The 25,747-nt window shown below is 40.2% G+C and overlaps 1 protein-coding gene across 1 annotated transcript in view; it reads right to left on the bottom strand.

Annotated features, from left to right (window-relative positions):
- Positions 1 to 25,154, bottom strand: part of htra1 (HtrA serine peptidase 1) — a 52,849-nt gene extending 27,695 nt beyond the window's left edge. The window contains exon 1 of the mRNA XM_003218617.4: positions 24,553 to 25,154. Within this exon, the coding sequence (XP_003218665.1) occupies positions 24,553 to 25,027 (475 nt within the window). The 5' untranslated portion in view covers positions 25,028 to 25,154. The remainder of the gene's footprint in view (positions 1 to 24,552) is intronic.
- Positions 25,155 to 25,747: the final 593 nt, after the last annotated feature.

Below are 25,747 nucleotides of genomic sequence, written 5' to 3'. Positions count from 1 at the left end.
CGTGTGTATGACTTAATGATTTTAGCCTTCTGTGCCAAAGATTGCTGGTACCTCGCCAAACTATAGCTCCTAGGATTCCACAGAACTGAGCCATGGCAGTTAAAGTGGCATCAGACTGCATCCAATCTGCAGGGTAGATGCACCCAGGAATAGTTTTAACCAGTTACCCGCAGCAATTCCGTCCCACCATTCTGACATTCCAAGACCTTCTGATAATACCTATGGCTAAAAGAAGTCAGTTGAAATAATCAGAGATTCTAGGGAACATCATGTCAGCAGAAGCTCATTTGTTTGTTTCATTGACAAGATTCAACCAGAACAACCGTTCAGATTCTCTTGCATATTTACATAAACAATTTCTGATATGTTGAAGGTGACAAGAACCTTTTAGGGCATTACTGATGTTCCAGCGCTCTTCTCCAGATACCATAGGTGTAATGAACCAAGTGGACCTTTCTTCACAGAACATTAAAAATGCTTTTTCTAGAAAGAGAATATGTTTTTTTTTTAAGGTGATGCTATCAAGGAACTGAGTAATATACCCTATACATTCGCTTAATATTAATAGGAAACGATTTTATCAGATCTATTGCTACTGAGTATTTTGAATCTTCTGAGGCTGAAATTCTCCAGAATGCCTCCATGCCAGGCAATTTGAAGATACTACCTATGTTTATATGTTTGCATATCGATAATTTGCTCATACAAATAAAGCTGCATTTTCCAGTGAAGGCATGATCTGTTTTTAAAACAGTACATTCCAGATTCATTCATCTTATTTGATTGAGCTGAAATGAGTATGCGTTAACTAGAAGGATTTGAATTTAAGCTTTGAACAGCCCACCTGTATGCCATAACGGAAAAAAAAGAACTTCAGTGGGCCCTTGGTATCTTCTTGGCTTTGATTTCAGGATGGCCCATAGATATTAAAATCTATGGATACTGAAGTCCCATGATATACAATGGCATAATAAAACTGCAAAACTGAACTTTGCAAATGGATTTTTAAAGATATTTTCAATCCATGGAGGGTAGAATCCAGGGATATAGAGGTTTGACTGTACTGAATTTTCCCTCAGTTTCAGTAATGATTTTATATAAGGTCTAAGCACAAAATACATTAGAGATTTCACTGCAAAAAGAAACGTTGAAAGGAAGTTACTATGAGTAAAATGGCATTACTTCAAAGTAGGGCATCCCCTTAATACCCAACAACCACATTAAAGTGTTCTGAAGCTGAAGGCCAGAAGGAGAAGGGAGAATGTACTTTTATGCATGACTTCAGCATGGAAAATCTGCCAGGGATTTGCTGCACTGCTGGCAGGAAAAAGCTAACACTGGCACCCGTTTTCTCTTTTAATGCTTATTCATTAAAAGTTTCTTGAAATAACTCATCTCAGGTAAGGCTTCTGAAGGAGAGGAAGTATGGCAGAGAGGAATCAGGATAATCTATTATTTAAATGCAAAAGTGGGTGATGAAGCAAAAGCTTGAAGATATGCAAGGATGGTCAACTACTCTCTTCAGTGAAAGTAAATTTAAAATCACTGAAGGATCAAACAGTGTGTACACTAGCGCTACCTTATTAAACCATGTGAAATCCCACTCAGCTGTGGAAATCTACGGCTGACCCTGAGCAAATCACATTTTCGGAGCTTCAAATGAAGGCAGTGGCAATGGCAACTCCTCTCTGAACAAATGTTACCAAGAAAGAAAAAAACCATTGCTCATTTAGCCTTAAGGTCAACATATGGTGGAAAGGACTTGAAGGCACACAATAAATTTCAAAGGGAGAAAGCTGATAAAAGTATACTATAGAAATCAAATTACCCTCCATATATTGTTAAATTCCAGTTCCCAGCAGTCTCAACAATAGTGTACTGGAAATGCTGGAAATTTTAGTTCAACAGCATCTGAGGACCAGATTACTCACATCATTTCGTGTATCCACATGAGTGAGAAAATAATTTCCATTTTTATAAGGGTAATAACAGAAAACATGCAAAATCTACAGCAGAGAAGAGAGTAATTCAGCACCTTCAGAGAATTTGAACAGAACTTAGAAAAGTTTTTTTTTTTTACTACACTGGGTTGCAGGGTTCTGTGAACTATAGAAGAGAAACGTTTCCAATATTAATTTCTGCCTGTCCCAACCAGGGTAGCCAAAAAAGAGGGGACTGTGGATTGCCTCCAAAGTGGCAACTTTTCCATGCAGGCTTATTGAAGAAATAGGAGAGTCCTACCCCACCTCAAAGCTCAGCTGTTGTTTTAAATGGCAGAGATGTACTGAAAGGCAGAAATGCCTCTTTGTATCTTCATCAACAAACATGTACTGCTATTCTATTCTATTCTGCAAGGTGAAAAACTACAAACAGGAGTGTTGGACAACCCCGGTTTATCTGAAATTTTAAATTTACTCTTGGGAAAGGCCACACAGACGCGAAGACACGAAGACCTATTCATTGCAGAATGATAACACAATACTTTAAATTGCAGGAGAGAATAATTGCAACTTCAGTACAGTCTCATACATTATAGGCTGGATCATATAATATTATCATATAATCCCGTTTCTAAGTCCAGATTATCTGCTTTGAACTGGATTATTTGAGTCTATACTACCATATAATGTCAAGAGTCAGACGCCAGTTAACATACAAAACAGAGTTTATTCCGAAGATAAGCCAGAAAATAACATAAACACAGGAAATATCCTTGAAACACTTCACTTTTCAGTGTTTCGAGAGTAGATTGGGACAGTAATAACTCAAAAAACGAGCCACGCTAATTTCCCATGCTGGCATTCAATAAAAAACTAAATAACGCTTCAATTCAGCTTTGGAAAACAAATAGCGTTAATTGCTGGAAAATAAACAAACTAGAAAAGCAATAAAGCTGCTTCCACGGTGCAGATAAGCCGAAAGCCTCAAAGGGATGATGAATAGCCGTCGTCAGAAGAATCCAAGGTCAGGTCAGGAGGCAGCAGAAATTCCGAAAGACAAACCAATAGTCAGAAGCCGGGAGTAGCCGTCAGTCAGAGGGAGTAGACAGAAGCCAGGTCAAATTCAATCCAAAGTCCGAAGAGGGTGCAGTCATCCAAAACAGGTCCACGATAAGACACAGTGAGAGCCAAGCTAGGTGATATCAGCAGATTCAAATCATAGTCCAAGTCCAGTCTTCACAGAGATCCCAATGGCGCCTCAGCAACACCTTGCCACACGCAAAGTGCAGTGGCCAAACATTCCCATTTTATTCCCCTTCCTCCTGGGTGACCAAACACTCACACCCAAACACCAGGTGTCCCAAATCTACTCAGAGTCTGAACTCCACACAGCTAGAGCTCGTGGATCTGGAGTACCTAGCAATTCGTCGGAGTCCCAATCATCCTGCCCACACTTAGCCCCATGAACACTTAAAGAACCATCCTCCCTTCTCCAAGCATCCCAATTGGGATCAGCTCCTGCAGAAACCCCAGGTTCAGAAGTATCCATAGGCCCCAAATCCCCAGACATCTCCGGTGGCTGTGCCCATTCAGTGCCCGCTTCCCCAGCCACCACCTGTTCCTCAGCATCCATCTCCCCATCTGAATCTTCCTCAGAAGATCCCCTATATAGCTCTCTAAGTCGCTTCCTGCGCAACTCCTTCAGTGAACCCTCATCACGAGGGTTTTTTCTTCCTCTTCGAATTCCATCACCATCAACCATAATCCCCGAAGGCGCAGTCACAACATATAATCCAGTTCAAAGCAGATAATCTGGATTTAGTCAAAAACTGCATTATATGGCAGTATAAATGAGGCCTTACATATTCTTTTTGCACTAATTTAAGTATTTCCTCTTAAGCATGCAAATGTATAATTTATTTCTTCTAAGACAGAAAAAACATGTATCCTTCAGGAGGTCTCTTTAATTAAAGCGTACATAAACCTAACAGGAAACCAGAGATATAAAACAAAGTAGTTATTACTATTTCCTTCTTAATAAAAGGAAGACAATTATGTCTTAGTGCTCTTTGATACAAGGGTTTGGTCATCTAACATTAAGAGGGAGCAAAGATGGACCTCTCATACACTGTTGTGACTGCGCCTTCGGGGATTATGGTTGATGGTGATGGAATTCGAAGAGGAAGAAAAAACCCTCGTGATGAGGGTTCACTGGAGGAGTTGCGCAGGAAGCGACTTAGAGAGCTATATGGGGGATCTTCTGAGGAAGATTCAGATGGGGAGATGGATGCTGAGGAACAGGTGGTGGCTGGGGAAGCGGGCACTGAATGGGCACAGCCACCGGTGATGTCTGGGAATTTGGGGCCTATGGATACTTCTGAACCTGGGGTTTCTGCAGGAGCTGATCCCAATTGGGATGCTTGGAGAAGGGAGGATGGTTCTTTAAGTGTTCATGGGGCTAAGTGTGGGCAGGATGTTTGGGACTCCGACGAATTGCTAGGTACTCCAGATCCACGAGCTCTAGCTGTGTGGAGTTCAGACTCTGAGTAGATTTGGGACACCTGGTGTTTGGGTGTGAGTGTTTGGTCACCCAGGAGGAAGGGGAATAAAATGGGAATGTTTGGCCACTGCACTTTGCGTGTGGCAAGGTGTTGCTGAGGCGCCATTGGGATCTCTGTGAAGACTGGACTTGGACTATGATTTGAATCTGCTGATATCACCTAGCTTGGCTCTCACTGTGTCTTATCGTGGACCTGTTTTGGATGACTGCACCCTCTTCGGACTTTGGATTGAATTTGACCTGGCTTCTGTCTACTCCCTCTGACTGACGGCTACTCCCGGCTTCTGACTATTGGTTTGTCTTTCGGAATTTCTTCTGCCTCCTGACCTGACCTTGGATTCTTCTGACGACGGCTATTCATCATCCCTTTGAGGCTTTCGGCTTATCTGCACCGTGGAAGCAGCTTTATTGCTTTTCTAGTTTGTTTATTTTCCAGCAATTAACTCTATTTGTTTTCCAAAGCTGAATTGAAGCGTTATTTAGTTTTTTATTGAATGCCAGCATGGGAAATTAGCGTGGCTCGTTTTTTGAGTTATTATTGTCCAATCTACTCTCGAAACACTGAAAAGTGAAGTGTTTCAAGGATATTTCCTGTGTTTATGTTATTTTCTGGCTTATCTTCGGAATAAACTCTGTTTTGAATGTTAACTGGCGTCTGACTCTTGACATACACATTGTTTAAAACTGCAACTTTAACTGAACCAAGGAGTCAATTTCTACTTCTGGGACCCTCCAGTGCCTGTATAAATAGCAAAAACACATCTATGGTTAGTTGGGATTTTAAGCGCAGTATATGCAATCTATTTATTCATTGTGTTGTCGAAGGCTTTCATGGACGGAATCACTGGGTTGCAATTTTCCAGGCTACATGGCCATGTTCCAGAAGCATTTTCTCCCGATGTTTCGCCCACATCTATGGTAGGCACCCTCAGTGGTTGTTGACAACATCTGAGTGTGGCTGCTATAGATATAGGTGAAAGGTCAGGAGAGAATGCTTCTGGAACATGGCCATACAGCCTGGAAAACTCAGAGCAACCCATTATTTTCCGCAATTTTTCCTAATAGAAGAACAACAATTTTAAAATAGACAATGCCTCTCCCTTTTGGGGACAAAAAAAAGGTCATCCATGCAGAGTTGACCGCTACAAAAAAGAGAGAAGCGTTCTTTGTTCACTTGCACATAACCTAAAAAGAGAATAACTGAAGTTGCATTAAGTGAAAAGCCACACTGAAACAGGAAAATGTTTGAATTCTCCTGTATCTATTATATGATAAAACTACTTACTCAACAAAATCACCATAGCGTAATTCATCTGTATTCCCATAACTACTGACGCTGTTTACAAAGTGCAGACATAAAGGGCAAGAATAGCTACTTCTTTGATTCCTATATAGGATAAATGGTTGTACTGTGTACTGTTTTAAAGTATGACTCACATTTTGTTTTCAGTCATACCTGCCCATCTGCAGGAAAACAGCAATGCACTTCACCTTCAAGGATGAAGACATAACATGTTTTCTTTCTCTTGTACTACAATGCCATATAGAAACTGTCATGGATTTTAAAAAGCCCTGGGCTAGAATCTGGGGCTCTAACATTTATAGTCCCTAATAGCCCATTTTCAGACTAGGCTGGCTCTTCTTAATTATTTAATAACAAAAAAAGAATGAAGTCATAAATTATGTTGGTCCATTAAATCTTCAGGCAGGAACACCTTGGTTTTAAACAGGAAGTCTTCTCCCTACTCAATTATAAACCACAGACAGCGGTGTATGAATCAACCAGCCCTCAACATGATTATAGTCACTGCTGTTGCTATTACTGCTGCTGTTAGAAAAGACCATCAAGAAATAGAACATCATTTACTAACAAAGAAGAGACTAGAAGTTAGAGTAGGCGTTGAAAATTCATGAACCCCAGGTCTTATTCTTATTTGAGAGTGGTATCTAACCACAATCTCCCAAGCCTGCTTTTAAAACTATTATAACATTTTACCAAAGAAGGCTGGTCATAAAGCTTAATTGAAACTTACCAAAACACAGAGGAAGCGGCCTCTTAAATTTCCAAATATGACCCATAGGCTGTTGATATTTTTTTTACTGCACTTTACATTCCCTCTATCAAAGCTATCGGAAATGTAAGCCAATGGAAATATTTGAGAGGCATATATTGATCTTCAGAAGCAATGAGAGAGAAAGCTTCTAACAAGACAGGAAGGAAGATAAACCAGGGTGTCCACTGCCAAAAGAAAAATAACTCAAGGCTGACAGTTACTCACAAGATGAAAAATGAGAATTCTCTCCACTCTTTAAAAAATGAGCTTCAACATCAAAAGGTCAGTCATTCTTTACTCCACAAATGGGCAACTATGGCCAAAAGTGAGCAACTTATAGTCCTTCAGAGACAACGTTGGATTGTAAATGCACACATAAACCTGATGCAAATATCCCCCCTTACGCAACCTATTGTAATTACTTTTTTCTCCTCCTTAATGTTGACAAATTACAGTCTGCTTAGCTGCTTAGCTCACAAGTAAAGATGGTAGTGGACAAAACAAGAGGGAAACGAGGCATACCATTCCATTCAGAAGGATGAAGAAGAGTCTAAAGTCTTTTCTACACTGCCATATAATTTAGATTACCAACGCAGATAATCCATGTTATCTGCGTTAAAATTGGATTATATGAGTCTACATTGCCATACAATTGTTCAAAGCAGATAATCTGGATTTTATATGTAGAAGGGGACTAAGAATCCAAGACACCATTTAGCAATTCGCCTGAAAACAACACCATTAGAATGATTAAAAGTTAAGAACTCTTTATGGCTTAGGGTGCTGTGAGTTTTCCGGGCTGTATGGCCATGTTCCAGAAGCATTCTCTCCGGACGTTTCGCCCACATCTATGGCAGGCATCCTCAGAGGTTGTGAAGTATGTTGGAAACTAGGCAAGCAGGGATATATCTGTGAATGTCCAGGGTGGGAGAAAGAACTTTTGTCTGTTTGAGGCAAGAGTGAATGTTGCAGTTGGCTACCTTGATTCAGCTTCCAAGCCTGGCTGATTCCTGCCTGGGAGAATTTTTTGTTAGGAGGCGATTAGCTGGCCCTGTTTGTTTTAACCCTGGAATTCCCCTGTTTTTGAGTGTTGTTCTTTATTTGCTGTCCTGATTTTAGAGTTTTTTGATACTGGTAACCAGATTTTGTTCAGTTTCATTGTTTCCTCCTTTCTGTTGAAATTGTCCACATGCTTCTGGATTTCAATGCCTTCTCTTTGTGGCTTATTTTCCATTTTTACAACTTCCGATTCAAAACAGAGACTTCTCACATGTTTCTACCAATTAAATAGGAAACTTAATAGATATAAACCTTCTTCTTGTTTTAAAGTTGATATACACAGTGGCATGGAAATACCAGAAATAGTGGAAAATAGGATTCAGCACTGTAAACAAAATATGCACCTGTGTTTGGATTTTATTTAAATGCTTGACATTTATCTCTTGGAAAACAGGATGCAACTATTGCATTTAGTAAGATGTCCTATACAAGAGAACATTTGATATAAGTGTTAATATTCAGTGCAGCAGATATTCTTGCTGTGGAGACAAGGAACCAGTTGTCTCCATGGAAAATCTTGAAGAAAATAATTAATTAATGAGGCTGGTAAATCAAATTCTTAAGACACTAACAGAGTATACGGAAAGGAAGGAAGAGTTCCTATTTTGCCTTAATGTTGTGTAAATTTTAAGAATCATATTTCAAGCAACAACTCCCAGCAAACTAAAATAAACATACAGAAATTACATCATTTAAAGTTTATTTCAGAAGAACTGGCTACAAATGTGTTGTAATTTGGAAACTGGCTTAAAATCCTAAGCCCCAGTTAAAATAAAACTTAACTTCTAGCTATGTTTTCCCCCAAATTTGGAATTTACTTTTGGTAATAATACAATAACCCTGCATGTTAGAAAGGGACATCAAATATTCAACAAAAACAGCATTTTTTAATTCTGCATCTGAGTGACTAAAAATTGTTCACCTATCTCGAATAATAAATGCAACGTAACTATATATTCTTCTGATTTGTTTTTGAGTAGGAAGCCATGGGACGTGAGGTTGGTATTTTACAGTTACGTACAAAACTAAAGTGCGATTTTAGTGTTTAGTCCATTATAAACTCTTTTTCCAGTTACTTTAATGGGTCCTGTACAACCAGACTATGAAAGCATGGACAGAAAATAGAAACACATTGACCCAAGTGCAATTACTAATCCTAAAGAGAGCAAACCTGTCGAAGCAATAGAATTTATAAAAGCACAGACTAATCATTCAGCAGCTTAATCAATATGACCATTTCAGCTAAGAATAACAACTGGATGGATATGACCAAGAATCTCAGTGCCCTTTAATGACCTAGAAAGAGTCTTAATACAGACAATTTTTTTCACTTAACAATTTTAGTAACTGTTCCTGAGGTTAGGCAACGTCCATCAGGTAGTCCATACTTATTAAGAGACACACATACTAATGCAGCAACCCAAGCCAGCCTTGCTAAGAGTAAATGAGCATTGTGCAAAACCTAAATGAAAGATGGAGTGTATCATGAATTACACTTTTTTTCTAAAAATCAAATTATGCTAACAATGAAAATTATAATGAATCTATATTTAAAAATTCAGTTTTTAAAAAGTAAACTGCTCTACACAAAATGAACTTTCGGATGGATCGGAACAGTTATATGTAGAGAAATTGACTGAATTCAATGGTACTTCAATTAGTCAAGTATGGGTAAAGGTGCATCTACACAGTAGAGTTAATACAGACCAACACTATTTTTACTGCCATCACTTAATGCTTTGGAATCCTGGCATTTGAAGTTTGGTGAGGCACCAGCACTCTTGACTGAGAAGGCAAAAGACCTTGTAAAACTACAATTCCCATGATTCCATAACATTTAGCCATGGCATTTAAAGTGATGTCAAGCTGTATTAATTCAACAGAGGAGATGCATCATAAGTTTAGATCTAGGCCACTGTATTCTCAAAATTATTCAATGACTTTACTTTATTTAAAAATAGCAAGATAGCTCAAGGATTCCATGTAAGTTGCCAATCATCATCATAACTTTATGCAACCATTCGAGCATTTTGACTGCAAAATTAGTTTTGCTGCATCAGGGATGAGACCTGTTTTTTCAGTCCCACCCTCCTTTTCCTATTGCCATTCATACAAAAGCACCAGCTAGAGGAAATACAAGTGTTGAGTCTCCAGAAACACCAAATGATCACAGTCAAAACATATTCATCAGAGTCAAGGGAGGAAAATAGTGAAGGAAACATAAGGATGTCTGAGAACCAGACTGGAAACCTAGAAACTGGGTATCCAGGTCAAAAACCAGGCAGACAGCAGAAATAAATTTTGTCAAGATTTCCGAGCTGCAGGAGATGTGGAAGGGCATGAATTGTGTGAAGAAATAAAAACATCTTGACACTTGCACTATCTGCACAAAGTAAGGGCACATCTACAATGTAGAATTAATGCAGTTTGACACCACTGCCACTACCATGGCAGAATGCTATGGAATACCGGTACTTATCATTTGCTGGGGTACCAATACCCTTTGGCAGAGAAGATTGTGACCTTGTAAAAGTATAACTCTGATAATTCCATATCACTGAGTTATGGCAGTCGAAGTGGTGTCAAACTGTATCAATTTGACATTTCTATCAGCTTACATTACTATAATAATAATAATAATAATAATAATAATAATAATAATAATAATAATTTTATTTATAGATCACCCTCTCTCCCCAAGGGAACTATCATTTTCTTCTTCCCAAATCTTGTCTACCACCATTTCCAATGAGCACTCAAACCTATAAGAGCAGATTTTCAGAAAGCACAGAAAGTTGCAGAGGGAAAACGAGGGAGAAAAAGTTATTTGCTGTGAACTTTGGGCTGGATCCAACTGGGGACATCTGCTGATGGAAGAAACTCCATCAGCAATTCCAGGAAGAGGTGATTCCACCCTTTTTGCACAGCAGCCAGAACAAGATGTTCTCCTTTCCCTCCTGTCCCCAGCACCACCCAAAAGTATGCTCTGGAGGGTTTCCAACAGTACCCCATTTTGGGTCACTGGATGTAAGACGGAATGCAAATATAACAAATAAATAGGAAATGGCAAAGGGAAAGGAATCACAGAGATACTGGACTGTTACCTAAGTTTATATTTAATTCAATCTTCTCAGGCGGTCTACCTGAAAGTTTACCCCAAAGTACTTTTCACTGGTCACTTGGGGCAAAATATTTTTACTTTTGTAGACTCAATAGATGTACATTCAAGCTTCTAGTTCATGCTGTAATAGGGATACTGAGGAGTTTGTTGGTTTTCAATGGTTTCTTCGCTGTATATTTTTCCTGAATATTACTGGTTTTTTAAGTATATGTTTTTAATTTTTTAATACCATTGGATGGGACACATATATTAAAACCTTTTAAACAAGCATACATCTTGATTTGATAGTCAGAATGAATTTTTCCCAATAAAATTTTGTTCTTCTCCACTGATCCCTTTCCAAGATAGAAAAGCAAATTTTAGTGTTTCTTCAATAATTTTAGGAATTAAAAAACTTTGTGGACCCAAAACCGATCTCTAGGAACAAATCCTGTTTATAACTCTGGGGCTCAAACCGAATGGACTTTCCTCAAATGAATTTCAAATCAGGCCACTGCTAATGTAATAAACAACATTCTGGATGTTTACAAAAATGGAAGATTAGGACAATGTAACAAAGAATTTGTTATTATTTGCTGGTACGAACGGATAGAAACATTCTTTCCTGAAGGTTACAATGCAAACTGGAAAAACAAATGATTTCTTTTGTATCTTTCCAGGTAAGATACAAAGGAAATGTTCAGTCAATCAAGATATGCACATAATATGTCACAATTCGAATTCTTCAAGGGCAACTACACAGGTTTATGGCATCATTAGCTGCAACAGATAGAGATTCAATAATGAATTTGAATTTTTTTCATTTAAAATGTTTTAAAAGGTTAAAGCTGCATCCACTCTGAAACTAGTAGGATTTTTCTAATCAAGCAAATTCCAGAAACACAATCATCTGAGCCATTAATGCACAACTAATGGGGGAAAACCATGCCACAATCCAGCTGGCATAAAGGTTTGGAAAGCTTCACTCTCCCAAATACTGCAAGGTTGTTAGTACAATGACTGCCCATATTTAATGCAATGACAGTGGGCTGTGCTCTCAGTAAATCTGCATATGAGTTAAGCCTGAAAGAGATGGGATTTGTGCAAATGGTGCAGCCTAAGGATTATGTCATGTACTTTAATAAGTTAAGCACCACTGCTATGAGTCCTCCATTTGTACATGGCCTGCGTTTATGCATGACCTGGACAAGCCGGGAAAAGCACTAGTTGTATGTGAATCTGTTGTCGTGTGCCTTCAAATCATTTCTGACTTATGGAGACTTTAAGACAACCTTATTACATGGTGTTTTCAGCGAGATTCATTTAGCAAGGATTTTCCTTTGCCTTTCTCTAAAGTTGAAAAGTATGACTTGCTCAAGACACCCAGTGGGTCTCCATGGCTGAGTGTGAATTCAAACCACTACACCATCTTGGTTTTATATGTGAATCTACTCTTAAATTAAATATTTTTCAACTTGTGAATATTTCACAAGTTGAAACTCATTTCTCCACATACACCCAGACTAGTATCACTGTGTTTTGTTTTACACAGCAAGTATATATCTATTTCCAACTGTTGGATGAAAAAGGTTCATTTCAATATCAACACTGAAATAAGATCAAATTACACTAGGGTCACCCATGAGCCTGAACAAGCTGAATGAAACAAATTGATAAAGATCTTGGTACTACAGTTTGTTTCCATGGTTTTCTGTTGTACATTCAAAGGAAATTAATTTCAAAGCAAGGAAAAGACCGTATAATTCATGTTTTCTCAACTGCATCCTCAGAGGTAGCATACCCAGGAAATGCTTCATAATAATATTGTGGTTATAGAATTATATAAACTGAAAACCTGGCTATGTATGCAGGCATTTGAAGAATAAGTATGTCTTGGCTTCGACGCGGTCTGAATTAAGGCTCTTGTATAAGGTCTGGTGGATGAATGGCATAAGCACTTTGCATTGTTTAAGCTTTGTATATTGTATTTTATGACTGTTTTAACTGTTTTAACGTTTTAGTTCATTGTATAACAGTGTAACGGCATCAATTGCCACTTGTAAGCCGCCCTGAGTCCTCTCGGGTGAGAAGAGTGGGTATAAATAATTGAAATAAATAAATAAATATGGATCTTGCAAATTACCCTATCAGTGGTTTTTCAAATTTGTCAATCTTTTGGAATTTGTCAAACAAAGGAATTGAAAAGCAGGGTTCGCTAGATTCAATACATTTTATTATCAGGTAAGGTAAGTTTGTATAATGAAAGCAGCGTAAAGCTTTCCAAGAACTGATCAGGTTTAAGACCCAAATTTTCTACATGGTGATTCTGAGTACTATTCTCCAGCACTTGCAAATATTTATCCAGCCTCAGGCTAAAATATGAAATGCAGATTCTGATGGAATAGGTTTTAGCACTGCCAAGAATGGTTCCATGGGCTTGCAGTATCCATTTACTCTGCTAAGATTGCTGACTTTGCTTTTCTGATTTCATTTTCCATGACATCATCACTTGACTCAAGGGCATTTAGCTATAAAGAGATTAAGATTAGGCACTTCAGTTACATCTGCTCTGGTGGACATACCTACAAAGTCATCTCCCTGGCTATTTTTATATGTAAAATACTATTAAGCCAACACAAAAGTAAAGAAATCAGAACTATACAGAATGTTTCCTGGATCCAAAGGGGATATGTCCCAAGAGCCCTATCAATACCTGAAGTCATGTGAACATTTTTTAAAACTATACCATCAAATCACATTGGAGGATCAATATAAGCCATAAACACTTAGGGAATTCTTTTTTCTGGAGAAGGGAGTGAAACTGGATATCAAATCCATGTACAGGGGGGCTTACTACAATGAGAAATAATAGCTAGATGTTTCAAACACTCTTTGAGAATTGTGTTAATACTTTCCTGTATATGATAAAGATATAATTATGGCTGTGTAACTAATATGGAACCAAGTGAATAGAACCAATTTGGACCAGTTTGGGATCAGCTCCATTCCACTGTGTTTCTAATGTCTAAGTATAGTTTTGGAAATTGGACAGTGATGAAAATTTGAAATGGCTGTGCTGGAGACAGTTGTACAGATACCATGGAGTGCCAAAATGACTAATAAAGAAGCCTAAAGAAAAAAAATCTGAACCTTTGCTAGAAGCCAAACTGACTCATGAGAAAATATGATTATTATTTTTTTAATCAGGAGGCAGTAGGAAAAGAAGATGGTTGATAAACTCAAGTATGGCACAGCTGTGAGTTTGCAGGTTCCAAGTATGGCAAGTTGGTTGTCTCTCATTGATGGGGTTGTCATAAATCAAAATTGACTTGATAGCAGTTTAAACAACTGTATCAAATTAGATTAATTGAATTCAGTTCTGAATGGAACACCCTTGTTGGAACAAATTTGGACTGATCCAGATATCAAAAATAAGCAAGAAAAACTACATAGTGAATCTCTAGCCTGACCATATCAGAAAAACACCAAAGTGATATAATGTGGAGGGGAGTGGGATTTGCTCATTAACAACTTTAATAGGCAACCTGGGACAACTGTAGTGTTCAAGGGCAGACTGTGGGATTAAGTTTATAGCCAGTTTATTTTCTACATTTCTTCTCTTTTCAGTTTGAAGATCTATGAGCTTTTAACATTATCTCACTGAGTCTGACTAAATGCCCTAAAAGCACCATGTCCTGTCTGGTCCTGGAAACTAAGCAGAGTCAGCCCTGGTGAATACTCTGGTGGGAGACCACCAATGAAAACCAGAGACTTTAAGATATATTTTGGAGGAAAGAACTAGCAAAACCACCTCTCAGTACTTCTCATCTAAGAAAAGTCTTGAAATGAATAGTGTCATCATAAATTGAAAGATAATTTGAAAACACACACACATCGGTTCATTGAAAGTATGGTGTTTAAGGTTTGGGTCTTGTTGGTTATCATCTGAATCCTTCTTTTTTCGTTTCCAAACGACTGTCTTGATGAATAACCAAGCTTAAAAGCCTTTTTGCTGATTTGTTAATTTGAGAACTTAGCTGATAATGTGCACTCAAATGAAGTGCTTTTAGTTGTTCTGTGCAAATCTTTTTTAAGATCATAATTCAAGAGCTTTTGTCTATCTATGCAATTTTGCTCTGCCAACAAGCATATTTATTTAATTCGCAAAGCACATTTATTATTATACTGTATGCTTAATTAATTTTATAAGGCAAAAATTATGATCATTTTATTGCCTAGAGGGTTGAGTAAGCAAACCATTGATTTAGTCCCTATTAGTTCTTCTCATCAGTTAATCATATATGGTAGAAGTTGGACAGTCTAAGTCACCACAGAAAATGTAGGACCAAAACCCAGGATTACTATCTGTCTTCAATGTAAACAGCTGAGCCTGGGAAACCTGAGCATGATTGCGAATGATCTCGTGACTTGGATCTGGTGACTGCTCATTCATGGAACTGCCATAAGACAAAAGTTGACTTGATTGTAGTCAACAACAAGACAGTTGTCAGGACATTACAGCATCTTTAACCTACTTGCAAAAATTAAGAGGCAGCACCAAGTCAATTTGCTGAGGTCAGAAGTAGAAAAGTCTCAGCATTCAGTGAGCAAGTGAAGGACTTCTAGGTCAGGAACAAAGAGTGCTGTATTCTCTGGCAAGAATTTATGCAGATGTTGACAAACAAAGCATAAAGCCACTCCCGATGCAACAGAAGAGCACTGGGAATCTAGATCCCTAATTCAGATTCATGGTTTGCATCGAAAACAGATTGATCCCAGATGAATCAATGCAGAGATGAATCGCCAAACTGAGCTGAATTAAGGGGGCATGCAGATCCGTGGAAAGACCATAGTAGCAAGAAAGATCACTAAAGTCTTATAGTTTGGATGTGTAATGAACAGGCAAAAATATCTTAAAGTTCTTTGCCTGTCCTCAGCAAAATGTGACTTCAAGATTACCCTTTTTCAAAAGAAGTGTTTGCACCCATATTCCAGGCCTATCCCAAGATCTACCAGATGTTTGGACAACATGTCAGGCTTTCTTCAAAACAGAGGTACAAAAAAATACTCCAAGAGTCTACATTCATTCCAGACTGCATAGTTTCATTCTAGAATCCTAGCCTTAAACGTCTCAAGTCTGTCCAATACCGCTAATCATTGCATGCACTGCAGGCTGATCCAACAGTTACTAGGTCAAAATAGCAATATGCACATTTATGAAGAAGTAAGCGGTGCAGAACTTTGTTAGACGTGGCAGCATCCAGCCCCATCATTCCCAATTAAACCTAGAATCAGGGGTGGTGTTACTGATCTAAAGTGCAACAACAAATAGAGATGTATTCTTACAGCTTGCCACACTTTCCCAGTCAAAATACTTTTTAGATGTGTTTCATCCTTACTGATAGTAGAGCACCCTCAGGAGAAAAAACTTAAAAAGTGAACTTCTGGTGGAAAAACGGTTGGAGGTAGGATTAAAACTCTCCACTCCTACGCCCTATTTGGAATTAAAAATCATCACTTTGCCCATCATTTTATAAGAATATTGCAAGAATCATAATTTTGCACATAAGTCTTCCATGGATATAGCCTTACAGTGTGTTCTTATTTATATTTACTCACAAATAAAACCCTGTGTTCAGTGCCCCTTCCACACAGCTGAATAAAATCTGACATTTTCTGCTTTGAATTAGAATATACGGCAGTGTGGACTCAGATAACCCAGTTCAGAACAGATATTATGGTATTTTCCGACTTGATATTCTGGGTTATATGGCTGTGTGGAAGGGCCCTCAGTTTAAGAATCCAGCCTTTAGCAAGCATCAGGTAGGAAGCTAGCAAGGGCAGAGCTCTTGTTGATTCTTCAGGCATGCTCTTCTAAAAGAAAATATTTATCTCTAGGAAAATACTATCTAGAGCCAAACCAGATGTTGCACACCAGACGAGTAACCGTCTCTCAACTTTTCCTTAATGAAGAGCAGTCATAAGATTTTGCAAGTTTGGATAAAGGAAAGGGACCATTTAATTCTTTCTCTTTTATCTGCTTTTCCACTCACTACCCCCACCCCATTTGCTTCCCTCTCCTTGAATTAGCACTTTTACCTTCCCCTTACATGGAAAAATAGCTGGTGGGAGTGGGTTAGCTGAGTCAGGAAATGGGCAGAGAAGTATGGATAAAGCAGTCTTTCATCAGCCACTTCTCTGTCCAACACTACAGCATCCAAGGACTGTTTTTTTTATTTATTTTATAGGAGTGTGACATCAGATTGCAATGTATTAAGGCACTTGGGTGACTCTTAGGGCACTTTCACACAGCCCTATATCCCAGAATATCAAAGCAGAAAATCCCACAATATCTGCTTTGAACTGGGTTATCTGAGCCCACATTGCCATATATCCCAGTTCAAAGTAGATAATGTGGGATTTCCTGCCTTAATATTCTGGGTTATGTGGCTGTGTGGAAGGGACCTCAATCAGACAAGAGTTTGCGTTGAAATTATGTCTAATTAAAATGAGAATATTGAGTTAAGACCACATTGCACATGATTAAGGCTGTATAACTCTACACATTAACCAGGGAGTAAATTCCACTAAATTCAGTTGGACTTACTTCTAAGTAGACATGCTCTAGAGCAGGCATGGGTAAACATGGGCTCTCCAGGTGTTTTGGACTTCAATTCCCACAATTCCTAACAGCCAGTAGGAAAATTCTTGTGACTATTATCAATCATTGCTAATGTAACACTATCACACAGATATGCCCTGTTTAGCTGATTGTAACATTGCATTCAATCTACTTAGCAGCAACGTATAATTCTGGAATTAACAGTACTGTACATGCAATGGCTAGTAGTTGTGTATTTGCACTGCATCAAAAACAAAAGGAAATAATGTCTTTTATCACTATTGATTTGCTTTTGAAATAAAACTAGAAAAATACTAATCTTTTCCCAGCCGGCTTCTCATCCCATCTCTCTACAGACTTTCCACTTGCTAATTTCCCAAGCAATACCACATTCTCCTCCACCCCAGTCTGCTTCCTCCTGTCTCCTTACTCAGACCATCCACTTTTGTTCCCCCCTTCAATTCACAAGGATTAACTAATTCTCTCCTTCTCACCATCTTGCCCTGATGACCCACTTTTATTTCTGTTTTGGAAAGGGGGTGGGGGAATGAGGGTAGCATGACCTCTCCGTGGTATTGCCCAAAGAAATTTCATAATCACTTGAGCAGTAGTCCGACTTTAAAAGTTTGGGTTCTTTATAAATGCACACTCACCCACAACCAATTATCATTAAGATATGGGCAACCAAATGAGATTTTGTACTTCTGAAGGAAGGGGGGGGAGTATTATTAGATTTGATTTTCCGTCACCAAACATATTATAGAATAAGTGCAGTTTTTAATGACATAATCAAAGTTGTAAGTAATCTCTAAGTTCATACCTTGCTCATGCAAGGAAATCCAGGAAAGGAATTCCATCCTAACAAGTGTCTATTAACTTCTGCTAAAAATCTTCCAGCAAAGGAGTACCCACCAAATGACTTATTCCACAAATAAGGGGAAATGGCCTAGGGACACTCACAGATAATAATAATAATAATAATAATAATAATAATAATAATAATAACAACAACAATTATTATTGGAAAACTATTAAGTTCAAAACCAGATTCTTCAGAAAGACTGAGATTGGCAGAGAAAGATGCCTGATCACCAGCGAATACAGAGTTAGATGTGACTATTAGCTCAGCAATAGGCAGCTTCCAGTAAGCCTTTATCTTAGGCCTGTGATCATTATTATTCTTTCAATATTGTAGCTGTTCTTCATGTACTTTTGGATGCTGAATTTGAAAAGCACAAACAAAAATGTGCCATGCATCCATTATTTTTTATACCTATTTCTTATTTTTTATCACAAAGAAATCTTATTCAGGTATGGATACAAATGTCTGAGCAAGTTGTGGAGGGAAAAATCCTGTATGTTATGGAACAAATCTGAGATCATTTTTGGATTTAGCATGCCCAGGATACCTTTTTTTTTTAATGAATCGTCACCTTTGCAACCCAGTGCAATATGTACAGTTATAAACATGATGGCTCAAATCTTCTTGGTATGCTACACCTATGTAATGGTGCCTTATACTTGTATATTCTGGGATGTGTGTATTGTTATTGTTTTTCATTTCTATTTTACCACAGTATTAGGGCTCAAGACAGTTTAAAAGACCTAAAACAAAAAAAGGTTCAGTGTCCTTTATCCAAAATGCTTGGGACCAAAAGTATTTGGGATTTCATTTTGGGGTTTGTTTTGGAATACCTGTACATGCACATAGTACATAGTGAGATATTTGGAGTTGGGGTCCTGGTCTGAACACAAAGAGCGCATTTCAACACCGTTTTAACTACCATGGCTCAATGCTACAGAGCTGTAGTTTCACAAGGTCTTGAGCCTTCTCTGCCAGAGAGAGCTGGTACTTGAGCAAACTACAAATCACAGGAGTACATAGCATTTAGCAGTTAAAGTGGTGTCAAACTGAATTAATTCTACACTGACTGTTACAGCCACCCCTGTGGAACATTGTGGATTTTGGATTTCTGAATAAGGAATGCACAGCCTGTACATTTATAAGAATACAGTAGAGTCTCGCTTATCCAACATAAACGGGCCAGCAGAATGTCAGATAAGCAAAAATGTTGGATAATAAGGAGGGATTAAGGAAGGCCTATTAAACGTCAAATTGCGATAAGTTTTTACAAATTAAGCATAATGTTTTACAATAAATCAACATAAAAAGCAGTTTAATACAGGGTAATGTTATGTAGTAATAACTGTATTTACAAATTTAGCACCAAAATTGCAATGTATTGAAAACATTGACTACAAAAACACTGACTACTAAAAGGCAGACTGTGTTGGATGATACAGAATGTTGGATAAGCGAAGATTGAATAAGCGAGACTCTACTGTATATACATATTTAAAAAATGTAAAATCAGGAAGCAAAAGGTGATACTGGCTGCAACTCCACTGTGGAATGAATGTTATTTGACACCACTTGAACTGTCATGGCTCAAAGCTATGGAATCCTGGGATTTGTAGTTTGGTGAGGCACCAGCAGAGGCTAATGGCCTTGTAAAACTACACATATCCAAGGATTCCACAAAACTGAACCAGGTGCAGTTAAAACAGTGTCAAGCTGCATTTATTTTACAGTGTAGATGCACCCACTATCAGCAATCCATATGGATAATCTGGGTTTTGGAATTCCAAATATGGAATGGTCAACCTTGTACATTTGTAAGAGTACAGATAAATACACACACACACACAAATGAGTGAGAAAATATAAAATCAGAAAGCAAGAGGGTCACTGTCTAAAAATCCCATGTGGTCCATTTGGGGTTTTGGAATTCCAAATATAGGATGCTCAGCCTTCAACTTGCACTTATGTAAGGCTGTTTTCATATAGCCTGATAAATGTGTGTGCTGGGCTGGGCATCCCTTATTCAGAATATATATGGATAACACACACACACATACACACTTCCAAACAGTACTAGTGCTATAAATTCCATATAAGTCATAACAGTGGTCATAATCTTTAAGTTGGATGAGACCTCCCTCCCTCATGGGCCATCCAGACCAACCCCATTATTTTGCCATGCAGGAACACACACCCAAAGCACCCCGACAGATGGCCATCCAGCCTCTGGGTAAAAACTCCAGAGAAAGAGATACAGAGACAGAAACGGAGAATAATAACCCCTTTAGTTTGCTATGTAAAAACACAGTCTCCAGAGAGGAAGGGGAGAGAGAGAGAGAGAGAAAGGAAAGCTTAAAAGTTGGAAGAGAGCCCAAGGACCAGCCAATCGAGCCCCATTATTCTGCCATAAAGGAACACACAATCAAGGTACCCCCAAAAGAAGGCCATCCGGTCTCCGAGTAAAAACCTTCAAAGGAGAGAAATAAGGTAGATAGACAGACTATGAAGAGTTGGAAGAGAGCCCAAGGGCCATCCAAAGCACTTCTCCACAGAAAGAGAGAGCGAGAGAAAGCGAGATACAGATAGCCCAAGGACCATCCAATCCAAGCTCATCCTTCTGCCATGCAGAAGCACACAATCAAAGCTCCTCAGACAAATGGCCATCTAGAGGAGAAAGTGGGAGTCTTAAGGGCCAAAAGAAACCCACAATGGCCATCCAGTCCCACCCTGTCACAATCAAGGCACCCCTGCATAAAACTGCCAGTGAAGGAGAGAAAGCAATAAAGAACAGGACCAGAGAGAAGATCGTAAGACCATCGAAGGGCCATCCAGTCCAACCCCATCCTTCTGCCTTGCAGGGACACGCAATCAAAGCACCCCTGACAGATGGCCATCCAGAGGAGAGGGGGGGGGGAATGAGAAGATTGTAAGATGGGTTGCTGTGAGTTTTCTGGTCTGTAAGGCCATGTTCCAGAAGCATTCTCTCCTGACATTTCGCCCACATCTATAGCAGGCATCCTCAGGCAAGTGGGGTTTATATATCTGTGGAATGTCCAAGGTGGGAGAAAGAACTCTTGTCTGTCTGAAGCACGTGTGAATGTTACAAATGATCATTTCCATGAACCTTTTTAAAACTTTCATGAACTTCCAGACAACAATCAGGGCCCGCTAATCACCTCCCATCAAAAGATTCCCCCAGGCAAGAAACAGCCAAGCTTTGAAGCTGCAAGGCTATTTAATGATAATCAAGCTGATCAATTGCAACATTCACACTTGCCTGAAATAGACAAGAATTCTTTCTCTCACTCTAAACATTCCAGATATATAAGCCCTACTTGCCTAGTTTCCAACAAACCTCACAACCTCAGAGGATACCTGCTATAGATGCAGGTTAAACGTCAGGAGAAAATGCTTCTGGAACATGGCCATACAGCCCGGAAAACTCACAGCAACCCACTGATTCCGGCCATGAAAGCCTTCAACAGCGCAAGATTGTAAGAAGTGGAAGAGATCCTCAATGGCCATCCAGTCGGACCCCATCATTCATTCATGAATCAAAGTACCCCCAGCAGATGGCCATCCAGCTTCTGCTTTAAAAACCCCAGGAGAGATAGAGAGGATCTTAAGAGTTGGAAAAAATCCCCAAGGGCCACCCAGTCGGACCCCATCATTCTACCATATATGAATCAAAGTACCCCCGACAGATGGCCATCCAGCCTCCAGAGAAGGAGAGAAACAAAGAGAGATAAGAGGGCCAACCAATCCAACCCCATCACTCTGTAATGCTGGGACACAATCAAAGCACCCCAGACAGATGGCCATCAAACCTATGCTTCAAAGCCTCCAGGGAAGGAGAGAGAGATCCAGTCCAACCTCATCATTCTATTATGTAGAGATACACAATCAAAGCCTCCCCCCCCCCCCCCCACACACACAGATGGCCATGTAGCTGGCAAGGCCATGAATGCTAATCAAGGTGATTAATTACAACATTCACACTGGCCTCCAACAGACATGAGCTCTTTCTCCCACCCTGGACCTTCCACAGTTATATAAACCTCCCTTGCTTAGTTTTCCAATATACCTCACAACCTCTGATAATGCCTGCCATAGATGTGGGCGAAACGTCAGGAGAGAATGCTTCTGGAACATAGCCACACAGCCCGGTAAACGGTTCCTCACTGAGGACTGGAGATTTGGGCAGTGTGGGGCTGAACTCGCAACAATGGGGAGAGTTAGGGTTAGGGTTTAAAGTGGATCCAAGCTCTAGTGCAGGCATGGGCAAACTTGGGCCCTGCAGGTGTTTTGGACTTCAACTCCCACAATTCCTAACAGCCTACTGGCTGTGTTGTTGAAAGCTTTCATGGCCGGGATCACAGGGTTGTTTTATGTTTTCTGGGCTGTATGGCCATGTTCTAGAAGTATTCTCTCCTGACGTTTCGCCCACATCTATGGCAGGCATCCTCAGAGGTTGTGAGGTATGGAGAAACTAAGTAAGGAAGGTTTATATATATCTGTGGAAAGTCGAGGGTGGGGGAAGAACTCTTTGTCAGTTGGAGGTCTGCGTGAATGTTGCAGTTTATCACCCTAATTTGCATTGAATGGCTTCATCTACTGGCTACTTTCTGCAATATTCACTGGCCTCCAACTGACAAGGGGTCTTCCCCCACTCTGGACTTTCCACAGATACAGTAGAGTCTCACTTATCCAAGCCTCGCTTATCCAAGCCTCTGGATTATCCAAGCCATTTTTGTAGTCAATGTTTTCAATATATCGTGATATTTTGGTGCTAAATTCGTAAATACAGTAATTACAACATAACATTACTGTGTATTGAACTACTTTTTCTGTCAAATTTGTTGTATAACATGATGTTTTGGTGCTTAATTTGTAAAATCATAACCTAATTTGATGTTTAATAGGCTTTTCCTTAATCCTTCCTTATTATCCAAGATATTCGCTTATCCAAGCTTCTGCCGGCCCATTTAGCTTGGATAAGTGAGACTCTACTGTATATATAAACCTTCCTTGCTTAGTTTCTCCATACCTCACAACCTCTGAGGATGCCTGCCCAGATGTGGGTGAAACGTGAGGAGATAATGCTTCTGGAACACAGCCATACAGCCCGGAAAACTCGTAACAACCCTGTGATTTCAGCCATGAAAGCCTTCGCCAACACATTAACTAAAAGGCTCCTCACTGAGGACTGGAGACTTGGGTAGTGTGGGGCTGCCAACAATGGGAAGGGTTAGGGCAGAGATGGCCAACCTATGACACACGTGTCAGCACTGACACGCTTAGCCATTTTTGCTGACACGCTGCTGCATGCAGATTGATTGGATGACTATGTCTCTTGTGGCCAAATTTGGTGTGATTTGGTCCAGTGGTTTTGTTGTTTACCCCATGGGAACTATGCACTTTTATATATATAATTGTAGTATATTATCATATTATTACTATTATTATTATATTATTCATTATTCATGACTACATTGAAACTAGAATAAGAGAGAAATCAGCATGGAAACTGCAAGAGGTACCATAGATTGTTGTACATGGAAATAATGGTAGTACAGTAGAGTCTCACTTATCCAACATAAATGGGCCGGCAGAATGTTGGATAAGCGAATATGTTGAATAATAAGGAGGGATTAAGTAAAAGCCTATTAAACATCAATTTAGGTTATGATTTTACAAATGAAGCACCAAAACATCATGTTATACAACAAATTTGGCAGAAAAAGGAGTTCAATACGCAGTAATGCTATGTAGTAATTACTGTATTTATGAATTTAGCACCAAAATATCACTATATATTGAAAACATTGACTACAAAAATGCGTTGGATAATCCAGAATGTTGGATAAGCGAGTGTTGGATAAGTGAGACTCTACTGTAACTAGTTTTTGATTTATTGAATACAGTTATATATTACAATGATATATTTTTGTTATTTAAACTATACATATTACGAAATTACGTTTTTTTTTCTCGAAGTAACACACCACCCAAGTCATACTAGGTTTTTAGGTGAATTTTGACACACCAAGCGCAAAAGGTTGCCCATCATTGGGTTAGGGTTAGGGTTTAAAGTGGATCCAAGCTCTAGTGCAGGCATGGGCAAACTTGGGCCCTGCAGGTGTTTTGGACTTCAACTCCCACAATTCCTAACAGCCTACCGGCTGTTAGGAATTGTGGGAGTTGAAGTCCAAAACACCTGCAGGGCCCAAGTTTGCCCATGCCTGCTCTGGTGTGATGTGGTCAAGCTAACTAAACTGTTCCTCACTGAGGACTTGAGACTTGGGCAGTGTGGGGTTGATCTCCCAACCACGGAAGGGAGGGCTGGGAGGCCTACCGTGGCTGCAGGGTCCTCTCTGGATGGCGATGAGGGCGGGCTGCCCGTGTCCCTCGGAGCGGCGGCTGGCGGTGCGGAGCTGGCACAGGCTGGTGTAGGTCTCGCCGTCGGATCCGCAGACGGGCTCCGGGGAGGCGCAGGCGCAGCGGCCGGCCTTGGCCCTCCTGCGCACGGTGGCCGAGGCCGGGGCGCCTCCTTCGCCGGGGGAGAGGACGCAGAGCAGGCCCTCGGCGCAGGAGGGCAACTCTCCGCCCGCCGTCGCCCAGCACGGCTCCCCTTCCTGGGCCGCGCAGACCGGGCAGCAGCCGCAGGGGTCGAGCGCGGGGCTGCCGGCGCAGTCCGCGGGCAGCTCGGGGCAGCGGGAGCGGTCGCAGCGGTCGGGGCAAGGCGCGGCTCGGTCCTCGAAGCGGCGCCCGTGCAGCTGGGCCTCCGTCAGGGCCGCTAATAACAGCAGGAGGAAAGAGAGGCGCTTCATTTTCCCTCAGGAGAAGAAAAGGCGGGAAAGAGACGCACAGAGAGATGGAGCAGCGCTCTGGAGATCTCTCAACCCGGCGCAGAGGGGGAAAGCGATCCGCTTTTAAACAGACGGATGGAGGAGGAGGGGACTCGCTGCTATTACACAACCAACCAAATAAGCCAGCCGTCAAGGATTACCCTCAGGGCACGCTTTCCTTCTTCTTCACAGATCCTCCCTCTTCCTTATCTCAAGCCAGGCTAAGCTCCTTTCTCTTGCTGGCACGCTCTCCTTCGGAAGGCGCTCACACGTTTCGTACTACACCCAGGGTTTCATGGTCGGAATCACTGGGTTGCTGTGAATTTTCCGGGCTGTATGGCCATCTTCCAGAAGCATTCTCTCCTGACGTTTCGCCTGCATCTATGGCAAGCATCAAAGGTCTGTTGGAAGCTAGGCAAATAGGCCATCCAGTCCAGCCCCATCCTTCTGCCATGCAGGGACACACAATCAAATCACCCTTGACAGATGGCCATCCAGAGAAGAGAGAGAAGATTGTAAGATGGGGTGCTGTTAGTTTTACGGGCTGTATGGCTATGTTCCAGAAGCATTCTCTCCTGACATTTCACCTGCATCTATGGCAGGCATCCTCAGAGGTTGTGAGGTCTGTTGAAAACTAAGCAAGTAGGTCCAACCCCATCCTTCTGCCATGCAGGGACACACAACCAAAGCTTCCCAGAAAGA

The sequence above is a fragment of the Anolis carolinensis genome, chromosome 3 (genome assembly GCF_035594765.1).
Source record: "Anolis carolinensis isolate JA03-04 chromosome 3, rAnoCar3.1.pri, whole genome shotgun sequence".
Classification (NCBI taxonomy): domain Eukaryota; kingdom Metazoa; phylum Chordata; class Lepidosauria; order Squamata; family Dactyloidae; genus Anolis; species Anolis carolinensis.
The sequence above is the reverse complement of the archived record's forward strand: the minus strand, read 5'-3'. Positions and strand labels throughout refer to the sequence as shown.